Source organism: Fukomys damarensis, unplaced genomic scaffold (genome assembly GCF_012274545.1).
Source record: "Fukomys damarensis isolate Sample0158 unplaced genomic scaffold, DMR_v1.0_HiC HiC_scaffold_16, whole genome shotgun sequence".
Lineage (NCBI taxonomy): Eukaryota > Metazoa > Chordata > Mammalia > Rodentia > Bathyergidae > Fukomys > Fukomys damarensis.
Window position 1 is genome coordinate 130,131,575 of NW_022900928.1, and position 12,590 is coordinate 130,144,164.

The following is a 12,590-nucleotide window of genomic DNA, read 5'->3' on the forward strand; positions in this document are numbered from 1 at the left end:
ATATATATGTATATCCCTTTTTATTGATAGTACCAGGGATTGAACTTGGGTTCTTACGCTTGTGAAGCAGGCAGCAGAACCACTGAGCTAAACCCCGAGCCCTTATAGTCACTTATTTTGGTGTGGCTTTAGGACATAACGTGTATTTCATTTTTATAGATAAACCTTAAATTTTAAGAGTTTTGCATGTGATCTTCTTGTTCTCTTAATCTCTAGCAATTTAAATCATTACAGCAAAAGAATTGGTTTTGCTTTAGCAGGTATATGTTTTAGTATTCCATTTAGTACACTGGCTATTTGTAACTTACCTAAACATAGGAATCCCGAGCTAGCTTCTGTTTTTATGCAACAGCAAAGGCGCCAGCAGAGGGAATTGATGAAAGCTCTCCAGCAGCAGCAGCAGCAGCAGCAGCAGCAGCAGAAACTCTCAGGTTGGGGGAATGTGAGCAAACCTGCAGGTACCACGAAGTCTCTCCTGGAGATCCAGCAGGAAGAGGCCAGGCAGATGCAGAAGCAGCAGCAACAGCAGCACCAGCAGCACCAGCAACCAAACAGAGCCCGGAATAACACAGTGGGTGCATTATCCTAAGCTGTCCTAAGGTCACAATAGTGGACTGGTATTTGTTAATCTTTTGCAATTGTTGGCCACTATATCTTTTTAATAGTGTTAGCCATAATCATGTGTCTCTTTTTCTTTGACAGCATTCCAACCTGCACACCAGCATTGGGAATTCTGTTTGGGGCTCTATAAATACCGGTCCTCCTAACCAATGGGCATCTGATATAGTCAGTAGTATCTGGAGTAACGCTGACACTAAGAACTCTAACATGGGATTCTGGGATGATGCAGTGAAAGAGGTGGGACCTAGGAATTCAACAAATAAAAATAAAAATAACGCCAGTCTCAGGTAGGGCTCAAAATGATCACACTGATGTACATTCATTGGTTGGGAGGTGAGGCTGGTGTGAGTTGGATTTGGGGTAGACAGGAAGAGGTAGCTTATACTTAGAGTTTTCATCTCTGTCCATGCACATGGATTATACTTCATAAATTACATTATAATAACTATTCATAATGTGAATGATGAGTCATAACTATGGTGATTGCTTTCTTCTCCATAGAAGCACATTTGTGTTTATTGGGGTTCTTTTACTGAGCACTTACCCCATTGCTTATCACTTAATAATAAATATTAGGAGTAGTATTTTTATTGTTGAACATTCTTAAACCTGTTTATTTGTATATTAAGTTTTTCACCTTCATCTACCTTTCTCACTGACAATATCATTGAATCAGCATGGATTTTAGTGTTAAATATATGGACTCAAATCCCAGCACTGCCACCTACTAGCTGTGTGATCTTGAACAAGAGGGAACCTCTTTGGGACTCAGTTCCCTCATCAGTAAAATCAAGATAATAATAGTAACTTCCTGGTGGAGTTGTAAAGGTTGTGAGGACTTGTGAAGTGGTAGCATGCTGGGCACAGAGTAACTACTTAATAAATGGTAGTGTCAGCTTCTTTTTGACCAAAGGCCTCCTATATTATGAAATAGACAATAAATATGTGTAAGTTTAGTGAGCATTTTTGCCAGGCACTGTGTTTTAAGTCTTTGTATACAATGCCTTTATTCTTTATCGTAATGCAAAGAAATGTTGGTACCGTTTTATAGGTGAAGAAACTGATTAGTAAAATTAAACAGCTTATCCAAGTACGTGTGGGAAGAATGTTATCATCTCTAAATAGAAGATTTTTAAGGGCGTGTCCAAGTCAAATATTTGATCTTTTTTCTTTTTTGGAGCCAAGACTTGGGTTACTGGACAGCCATGCAATGCTTTTAAGACATTATTTATGGAGTTATAGTATAATTATATAGTAATAATTTCTGGGAATATAATACTTCCCTATTGTTTTGCTTTAGTAAATCTGTAGGTGTATCTAACCGGCAGAATAAGAAAGTAGAAGAAGAAGAAAAGTTGCTGAAGCTGTTTCAGGGAGTAAATAAAGCCCAAGATGGATTTACCCAGTGGTGTGAACAGATGCTTCATGCCCTTAATACAGCAAATAACTTGGATGGTAAGAATCAGGGAGGGAATCCCTGCACGTAGAGTGATGGCAGATTACTTGGCAGATGGAACAACAAGCCAAAGTTTAGGAGATGAACTCTGAGGAGGTCAACTCAAGTCGTGCTATAAGAATTTCCCTCTTTGTTAGTATTACTTGTGAAAAAAAGTCATGTAATCCTGAGATCATATAAGTTATGAGAATTAAATTTAATTCTCTCTCAAGCTGTCTCACTAATGTACAAGGCAGAGGAGGTCATAGTTCCATGCTGCTCATCTTATGGGGATGTTATCAGCTGTGTCAATTCCAGGAGAAGGTTATGTCATGTGAGGACCAAGGTCAGCCTGGACAAAAGAAGAGTGAGGTTATACAGCATCATTTCTTTCCTACCTTTGGGGAGGGGGTGGAAATTGTGATAGAGCATAGAGCAAATAGACTGATATTTGTATGGGATAAAACTGTGTGCAGAAGTGAAAGGGTTTTTGCAAAGTTTGAAGATAAACCTAATAGTTTGCTATTAACAGAAACATCTGCCTTAGATGGAAGTGAGTTCCCCTTCCCACTTGCAAGGTTTGAATAGAGATTTGTCAGCATGATATAGCCAGGGTTCCCATAACTGACAGACCAAGTTGAGCTAGTCCACCTCTGCTAAAAACAGAGCAAGAAAAAGGAACTGATGCTTTCCTGTGTAGCATTGTAACAATAGCTGTGGTCCAGAAATTTCAGAGAACAATTGTTAAGTAGTTGCTGTCATCCATTAAGCACCTACCATATACTAGGCATTGTCTAGGGCTAATGTGTTATCACAGATATCCAATTTTGGCAGTAATGTTTAAAGATACCTTTACAGGGTAGGTAATATTATCCCCTTTTTATAAATTGGGAAACGGAAGCTCAGAATGGTTAAGTAACTCATCAGAGTCACACAGCAGATTTCAGAGTCAGGTTTTAAACCTGTATATGTCTGACTTTGGTAACTTGGGCCTTTTCTCTGATACCAGATTACATGCATTTTCCATTTGAGTTCTCTCTGAACATATAATAGAGGTGGCTTACAAGTTCCAGAGGATATATAACTGTATCATCTTTAGTGTCTATCGTGGTGCCTAACATGCATCACAGAAATAAATATTGATTACATTTAAGAAAAGAAACAGTGACTCCCAAATCACTTTAGTTTTAGGCATGTCACTATTTTAATTGACTTGTCTTTTAGTTTCAACCAAAATAACATTTAGTAAGGTTCAATGTGTGAGATGTATGTCTCTGACACTATGCTATTTTGGGCATAGTGATACAATATTGGGCATTATGGTGATAGTGTTTTTTAATTTCTGCAAGGTTGATGAAAGAATATTTAACACTGTGTACTAGTTTCTGTTCTTCACATCTGTGCTAGGTGTAATGATGCATTAAAACTGGAAACTGATCTTTTGTTCCTTGTCCTTAAAACTTCCATCGTTAATCTTTATATCTTTCCCCTTCCATATTGCAGTTCCCACATTTGTTTCTTTCCTGAAAGAAGTAGAATCTCCTTATGAGGTCCATGATTATATCAGGGCTTATCTAGGAGATACTTCTGAGGCCAAGGAGTTTGCCAAGCAGTTCCTTGAGCGCCGTGCCAAACAGAAAGCCAGCCAGCAGCGTCAGCAGCAGCAGCAGCAACAGCAGCCGCAGCAGCCGCAGCAGCCGCAGCAGCCGCAGCAGCAGGTATGAAGTAGCATAGCGTGTGCAGCACCTCTGTGAATATTAGTAATGCTTTTAAGCTGTCAGCACAGAAAGGAAAATTACATGATTCTCTTGTATAGCCAATGACCAAAGCTTTTAAAATCTGTAGACTTCATATTTTCAGAGTACATGTCTGGAGACCTTTGTGAATTTCCCAAATAGTTAAAAAAAAAAAAAAAATGGAAACAAAGCTTTTGTACATGGAGTGGGGGGGATAAAATAAAAAATAAATATATATAACCATGCTATATTAGGCATGCCAATTCCATATCTCTGCAAATTCTGACACATCACAGACCTGTACATTTGGTTTTTGGTTTGGGAATCCCTTGTACCAGTACAGCGATGCTGTGGCATGCCACTTTTTTGGGAGAAAGGGTATTGGGGTCAAACTCAGGACCTTGCACTTGTGAGGTAGGTGTGGCACCACTGAGCTAAATCCCCAGCCCTAATGTATTTTGTTATTGATGAGGATGTGAAAAGTACAGTTAATTCTTCTTATAGTTGTGTTCATTAGAGTCTTAGAGGCTCCATGAAGACTGAATGGCAGGTACTAAACCATTGCTCCTAAGGAGTATCATCTAATCCAGTGATGACAAACCTTTTAGAGCTTTCAGTGTTAACAGCTTGCTGTGGCATGTGTGCTATAGGTTCACTGTCACTGATGTAATCAGTTTTTTTCCCTAAGGTGCAGCACAACCTTATTGATTGTGCTTAGGGGCACTAGATGGCATGTATGCACTATACTGGGGCCATGTTAAATAATACAATTATTAGAAAAGCAAAACATCATGAAAAACATGGCACGAAGTAGACTGAAAAGAAGTACTTGTGTACAGCATGAGAACTAAAATAGGAAGGCAGGATCACTTTCTGTCCTAACTGGAGATGTTACTTTGAATGGCTCTTTTTTTTTTTTTTTTTTTTTTAACAAGTCAGTGAATTTGCAACTAAGAATCCATGAAGTTACATGAGTTTTCTGTAAGACAAGTTGGCAAGGCTCACAGGCATAAAAATGTCTCTGTCCTTTATCTCCATATTTCTTGGACTAGAGATAATAAATACTTGTTAGAGGTCAGTTCTGGAGATAAGCAGAAGGCATTTAAAATCCAATTGTGTAGAAGGGCTAACAGCATGAAGAGGAAGTGTGAAAGTTGCTGTATAGAGCAGCTGTAGGACAGGTATGAGGCTTCATGAAACAGTGCAGGAGGCACCTTGTGTTTGTGTGTGGCCTCTTCTGTGGGCTGAATCAGAAGGGTGAAAGCCCAGCTAGTGCTTGTATACATATGTGCCCCGGGCATGTCTTTTCAGAGTGCTTCCTCTCCTCCACCCCACTTGTCCTTTGAATTGGCTTGTTGAAAATGACCTCATTTAAAGAAATGGATTGCTCTAATAGAGCAACAGTAAGTGGTTGGGTGTAGTAGTGCACATCTGTAATCCCAGCACTCTGGGAGGCCTGAGCAGGATGAACGCAAGTTCAAGCCCAGCCTGGGTATTTAGCCACTTAGTGAGACCCGGTCTCAGAATTTTAAAAGGGCTGGGGATGTATTTCAGTGCAAAGGCCCAGGGTTCAATCACCAATTCCAATACTGCGGGCTGAGGGCCCCACTCCCCCCAAGCAACAGTAAGTGCAAAATGGGTTAGTTGGTTATTTCATAGCCTTAGCAGTTGGTAGAAAGTGTATGGGCAATATGGTGGGGCCACATCCCTCCTGGGTTCACTAGTAGAAACAATGTAAATGAATTTAATTGTTTCTGGTAGTATGCAGCCCGCTGGTTCCCAGCCTCTCCTCTGTCCTGGGGCCCAGAGAAGAAAGAGGTGAAGGGTGTACATTACTGAGGGTTCTTTGTCATATTTTTTAGCTAGTACAGACTTTGTAGTCTAGAGAGCTGGCCCAGCAGAATAGAGCCCTGAGTTCACAGGAGAGGCTTTGTGGAAATGTCCTGCTTGGTGGGTATGGGAATGCACACAAGGGAACTGATGCTTATATCCTGCTGTGACCTTCAGTATTGCCAGACCTGTGATAGGCTTTTTGTTTTCAAACTCATGTGTGATAAGGTGGGGGGCAAATCTGCCATTCTCTTAGGACAGGCTGAAGCTGCACCCACTCTCGGATCTCAGTTGTGTTCTCTGTCCACAGAACTCTGTGTGGGGGATGAACCACAGTACACTCCATTCAGTATTTCAGACCAATCAAAGTAACAACCAACAATCCAGTTTTGAAGCTGTACAAAGCGGCAAGAAGAAGAAAAAGCAGAAGATGGTCCGAGCAGATCCCAGTTTACTAGGTGAGCACAGACCTGAGGCTTCAGCAGGTATTGGGGAGTGCAGGGGTGGCTGTGATCAGGTAGGAGTCTCCATGGTACCACCAAGATTCACAGTCAGCCCAGAATACGCAGCCAGTATTTACTGTGCAACCCAGTGCAGAAGCTGCACCTCATGTGCTAACATTAAAAAAAAAACAGTAGTACATTGTGTGGTGCTTTAAAGTCAAACCATTGTTTCATGTTTATTATTACTTTCCCCAGGTAAGGGCTTCATTTAGTTGGAAAATGATGCAAACAGTAAATATGGTTCAGAAGTTTAAATGCTGATATATGCTGGAACCAGGCCATAACTCTGATCAGGTCTTCAAAGAACCAGTATTTGTTGATATCCACTGTCTCTAGCAGTGTACATGCTGCAGTGGGCTCTCTCTATCATTGAGAGCTCCAAAAGGTTTGCTTTCACTGTTCTGTATCATAGAACTCTCTGAATGACTGTGGGTTGGGCTAGCATTTCAGAGCCAGCCTTGTTTGCTTTCCTCTTGTCTGTGTTGTGCACAGCTGTTCTTGTCTAGCATTGAAGGCCAGCGCCTTCACATAAGGCAGCTTCCTAGCAAAGGTGCCATCTGGATTGGGCTTTGAAAGACTGGCAGGAAGAAGGGGAAATGCTTCTTCAGAAACAGCAAATATAAGCTGCCTGGTACTTAAATGGCTTAATAAGCTTGTGGGGGGTGATGAAATTTAAATTATCTATTTTGAATGTAAAATAAGTGTTTACATTCTACTATGCTGTCTAGAATAGAATGAGTCTGTTAGCAGTTTGGAATGGTGTCCCAGCCAGGAGGCCAACTAGTTCAGGAGACTGCAGCTCAAGATAGTAAAAGTACTGATGGCCTGGAGTAGGGTTTTGGCAGTGGAGCTAAGAGGAGTTGGGTGGATTTCAGAAATTTGGGGGATAAAGTTAGATGGATGGAGATTTGAAGGGTATCTGGCTTGGAGAGCAATATAGATGGTGCTGTCATTTCCTTAAAGGTGGGCAGAGGAAATGGAATGGGCTTTTGAGGAACGAGAAGGGTTAAAGCCCTGGGGGCTGAGTAAGAAATCCCATGGCAACACCCGTGGAGAGTCCTGTGAGAGCCTTGCTGGCTGGCACGGTTATTGTCTGCCCTGGAAAAGATCCTCACTTACCTTAAAGAGGATTCCTGGCTTGAGGAAGATGTGCCACTAAGCAAAATTCTGACTTTAAGGACTGCCCTTTGGGATTGGTGCCTAGAAGCTGGTTTTGGGAAGATACCCGATGAAGAAATTTTTTTTTTTTTTTGTCGTTTTGTCTTAAAAGTTACTGTTATGAATGGATGGGAAAGTCCAAAAGTTTGCATTGTGCTTTTTTTTTGGGTGGGGGGGACTGGGGATTGAACTCAGGACCTTGAGCTTGTGCGGCAGGCAGAGTGCCACTGAGCTAAATCCCTGGCCCTCATTTTGCTCATTTTTGACAGGAATTGTGAATAGCTTGTTTTTTTCTTTCTTTTTTAAGACAGGGTTTTGCTGTGCAGCCCTTCAAGGCTGGCCTTGAAGTCCTGTAGCCTAGGATGGCCTAGAACATGCAGTGATACTTCTGCCTCTGTCCTGAGTGCTGTTATTACTGTCATGTGCCGCCATGCCTAGCTTGTGAATTGTAAATGTGGGTTCTAGCTGAGAATCCCTAGCTGTTTAGCTTTGGGAAGTGAGGTGTATGCTTTCCGGGAACAGGCTTCTCTGCAAATGAGGTCATGCCATTTGGAGTAAGTATTCCATTGCATTTTGTCTTCTGCTGACCTAGGAAAGAAAGGGATTGATGTTAAAGTCCTCCTGCGAAGGAGTAATAGATGGGTCATCCTAAAATAGAGTTAAAGAAATATATAAATCTTAAAAGAGAAGGAAAAGAAGCAAAGAGATGTAGAAGTAAAACTATTCTACAAAGTATCAAGGAAACTCTGGTGAGCTTACACATGGACAGCTGCATGATGCTCAACTAAGCCTCCTTCTGGAAATTCCTCTGGTAATTTCCAGTTTCTGTTCTGTGCCTATTCATTTCCATTTATTACTTTTTAATTTAGATATCTGAGAAGACTTAATAACTACCCATCAGTCACAGGTTTCCTGAGCACAAAGTGGGAAAATAAGCTCTAATTTGAAAGTACCCTTTCAAAGCAGTCCTGATTGAGAGGCTTGCTTCTAAAATAAATCAGCAGAGGGCGCACTAGCCTCATTTTGATTCTCTGCACCCTCCCTAGCACGATAGTCTCCCTCTAGTGTTTAGAGCCTGGGAGGCTGTTGTGAACCAGAAGCCTGCACGTGTACCTTATGAAGACATGCGGTGCAGTTTCCTAACAGACTTCACTTACAAGAACGGTCTCACAGCCTTAAAGAAATTGTGTGAGTGAGAATCTGTTCTGATCCTAAGAGATGTGGTGGATAGAGCAGGCAGTGAGTGAAATACTTATTTGTGTTGCCTTCTCTCAAGTGAAGAGGATGAATGCACACCTCCCTAGTTTCATTAATGACAGTTAAACAGGACCGTGTCTGCTTGCTAAAAGCCTAGCTTTGTAATAAACACGTGATAGGGTTGATAGCATTGATACAATCAACTTTCATTTATTTTGGCTACGGATTTGTTTTTGTATAATTAAAATAAATTTAGCATGTTTCTAAATTACACTTCCATTTCTTGTTTCATGTAGCTCATTATTATCACATTTTATCTTTCTTGAGTATCTGTAGGTGCAAAGCAAAGCTTGCCTCACAATAGTAGTGTAATAGTTCATAGACCATTAGGTTCTTGTACTTACCTGATATTACTTCAAAAATATGAACACTAAGCCTTTTTTGTGTGTGTGTGCTGGGGATTGAACTGAGGACCTTGTGCCTGCAAGGCAGGTGGCGGCACCACTGAGCTAAATTCTTGACCCTCTTTCATTATTTTTAAGGGAAAAAGGATCTCGCCAGTTACGGGCACAGTGTTGATGGGTGGGCCCAGGAAGGGTTTGGAGGCTTGGCCTCTTGCTGGGTAGGCCTTGTCAGCAGCCTGTACCACAGCTTCCACACAGCATGTTTATTTTTTCAACTCATGATATTTTTGAGTCAGTTGAGCTGTTTTATGATGTAAAAGCATTTTTGTTATTAGAACATTTCAAATGTGTATTTATTTGAAAACTTGAAAACCAAAGAACAAAAAAGAGGGTGAAGAAAACCCAGCAGTACTCTAACCGTTTTTGGAATGGAGGCATTGACTGTTTTCTTTGGTTTTTAAATAGCAGCCAAAATAGTTGGGGAGCTCATTCATGGCCCAGGGAGTGGACAGCTTGTGGGAGTCACTCATTCCAAAGAGGCCCTGCTCATTTTAATTTTTATCAGCCTCTGATTATGGATTTGTTTGGAAAATTACAAACTACATGTGACCACTGGCAATAAGTTTTCAAATGTCGGTGGTGTTCGTGTGTGAGTCCTGCGTGTGGCCTTCCATAGGTATACTACTAGTTCTGCTTTTTTTTTTTTTTTTTTAAACCAGATTCCATTTTGGTTAATCTAGTATCACAAACTAAAATTCTTTCCTTTGCAGGCCTGCTTAATACTTGTTTTTCTCTCTGTCTCCCTGTACTACCCATATGATATGCTCAAAAACAAGAGATTTGAATTCTAACCCACTGCCTAGAACTTGAGCCCCTTGGCTGTGGGTGTGGTTGGTGATAGCCAGTTTTTTTTCCTGCAGGGTTTTCAGTCAATGCATCATCAGAGCGGCTCAACATGGGGGAAATCGAGACTCTGGATGACTACTGAAGCACCCGCCACTCTTGCCACTGCACTAGCCTCCCATCTCCTGTCTGCCAGCCATGGATTCTCCGCCTCTGGACGCAACACGCACTCACCATTTATTCTTCATTATTCTGCAACAAATCACAGAACCGATCATCTCAGGCTTTTTTCTTCCCACCCTTTGTGTCCACAATTCTTTAAACCATTTTTGTTGGTGAGCATCTCAGACTGTACATAGTGGACCAGACCCTGCGTCTTCGGGGTGGCAGGTGGGATCGCTCCCCAACAAGGCTGATTTTTGGCAGCAAGTATTCACTGTTTTGTGATTTCATCTACTGTCTCCCAGGAAATGTGTTGGGATCTACCAGTAGTAACTTACTTTTTCTTGTCCCATTTTCCCCTTCTCTTTTGTTTTTTGTTTTTTTTTCTTCTTCTTCTTCTTCTTCTTCTTCTTCTTCTTCTTTTTTCCCTCACAAGGGCAAGGAGGTCTACCTGGTGCAATCATGAAGAGAGTTAATGGTTAACAGACATTGGCCAACAACAAAATGCACCATGGACTGTGACTCAAGTGTCTGACAGAGACAGGCAGAACTCTAGTCTGGAGGCTGCGTGGCTGCTGTAACTTTGGGATTGCATCACAGAGGCCCTGAGTGGGGTGGAGTTGAGATTGGATTGGTTTGATGTTAACGCACCCCTCACCTGTTCTGAGCGTCCTTTCGGAGAAAGGATTCAGGTTTTTCTTCATTAGGTAGTGACTTCTGAGCAAGCTGACTTCTCCCTGGCATACTCCAACTTGATTGGACAACGGAAACCCTGTGGCCAGGGAGAGGGACTTACTCTTAATTTTTCTTTCTTACAAAAATGGATTTTTTTTTCCCATAAATATTTTTACTTCAGAGGACTAGGACCAGTTTGTTTTGGGCCCTTCTGCTGAAAATTTGTCTCGTTTAAGAGGCAGCTAGGATCTTTACCATATGTATGAATTTGTATAATTTCATTTTGGATAGGGATAAACTTGCTTCTGATAAAAGCCCGGAATTTCTGGTTCCTCAGAGCATTGCGTGTGTGTCTTGCTGTGGCCCCGGCAAGGTTTTATGTAAAGATTCTGGGATGGCAAGTTACTTGCCTTTTCTGAAAGAGAACATACAAAACCTGCCCATCTTTAAGACCTCCATCCATGGAAACCACTATATAGGAGGATGCAGTGGGATGGAGGGGATGGGAGAGGACAGGCGGAGAAGCCTGCTCTGGCTTCTGTCTGTGGCCTCCTCATACCCTTTCACTTCAAGTAGAAATGTACTCAAGCTCTATTTATAAACAAATATTCTTCCTGCTTCTCCCAAGCCCCCACAGAAGCACCCTGGCATGGCCACTCGCACCTCAGAGGGAGCCCTGGGCGGCTGTGCCCGTGGGAGGTGCTGTGGTTGGTGGCTCAGGGGTGAAGCACTTTTCCTTTCTGTCATCAGTGCCTGGAGAAGGCTGGAGTTGCTCTGAGAGCAGTTTGGTTTGGGAGGATTATATTTGGTTTCTATTTTTACTATTTTGGATCACCATTCTCCCTATCCCTTCTTGCCTCCCCCTCCTCCTAAATGTGTACAATAACTATACAGAGACTGCTACAAATTTGTATATAGTTTTTGGATCAAATAGCATGAGGAGATGGGGAACCATTAAAATTTGGGGCTCCTATTCTCCTTTGCTTTGTAAATTCAAAAGTGGGGGGTGGGAAAGAGGGATAGTTAAAATGTTTACAAAACTTTAAGCTCCCTCAGAACTTTTGCCAGTGTGGAGGAAAATAAAAAAGAACTTAAATAAGATGTGGTTATGTTCTCTCTGAGCGTACCTCTTCTACTCACCAGTATTAGGGCTGAGTTTTGTGCTAGCTCTTTCTCGGCACCGTGGAGCAGTGCCAAGCCTCCGCAGGCACTCCAAAGGAGGAGGTGGCCCTAGCTGTCTCTTCCAGGCCATGAAGTGCTGGCTGGGCCTGTGTTTGGAGCAGCAAAGGTCAAGGTAAACACGGGTAAGTCTGACCAGTAGCTTTCCACCCTTACCCGTAGCGCACCTCCTCTGCTGACCATGTGAGCCGCCATCTGCCCTCGCACTGTAGGCACACTCCGTCTGAATGTGGCTCCCGTGCCTGCCCTCAGCTTCTAGACCAGACTCTGATCTTTATTCAAGAAAAATAAAAATAAATTTTGGTAAAAACTTGGAGGTGGGGTGGGCAGATTAGCAGAACAAAGTCATTTTAGTCCTAAACTTTCCATGTGCTTACCAAGGAGCCTTGCTTCTGTCAGAGGAATTTCCCACTTGGTAGAAAGAGTCCACTCTTCCCCAGGAATGCTCCTATGTCTCACTTGTGCTCTCTTTGATATTCTTTTCTTATTCTTTTACTGATAGCCACCACTTCCTTACCACCTTCTATAAACTTTTTACTCTTCCTGGGTTATTTTGTGACGGGGGGTGTTTGTTTGATTTGCTTTGTTTTTGGTGTTGGAGCGATGGCCTTGCACAACACCGCTGAACTATACCCCAAAACCCTTCTTGAGTAAAATTTCATGTAGAAAGTTGAAGTTGTTCCTTGGTATCCTCGGGATGGTTCTAGGACCCCTACAAATGACACAATTCATGGGTGTTCAACTCTAATAGACAACAGTGTGCTGTCTACACATAATCACCATAGCCCTCTTATGTGCTTTACATCATCTCTCTGTGGCTTACAATGTCTGATACAGTGTAAATAAT

At 42.0% G+C, this 12,590-nt stretch overlaps 1 protein-coding gene across 2 annotated transcripts in view; it reads left to right on the forward strand.

Moving 5' to 3' along the window:
• The window catches only part of Gigyf2 (GRB10 interacting GYF protein 2), a 145,727-nt gene extending 135,223 nt beyond the window's left edge, over window positions 1–10,504 (forward strand). For both annotated transcript variants that reach the window (XM_019208607.2, XM_010631780.2), the window contains 6 exons: window positions 353–571; window positions 703–908; window positions 1,922–2,076; window positions 3,560–3,774; window positions 5,933–6,080; window positions 9,805–10,504. In XM_019208607.2, the coding sequence (XP_019064152.1) occupies window positions 353–571; window positions 703–908; window positions 1,922–2,076; window positions 3,560–3,774; window positions 5,933–6,080; window positions 9,805–9,872 (1,011 nt within the window). In that variant the 3' untranslated portion in view covers window positions 9,873–10,504. The remainder of the gene's footprint in view (window positions 1–352; window positions 572–702; window positions 909–1,921; window positions 2,077–3,559; window positions 3,775–5,932; window positions 6,081–9,804) is intronic.
• Window positions 10,505–12,590: the final 2,086 nt, after the last annotated feature.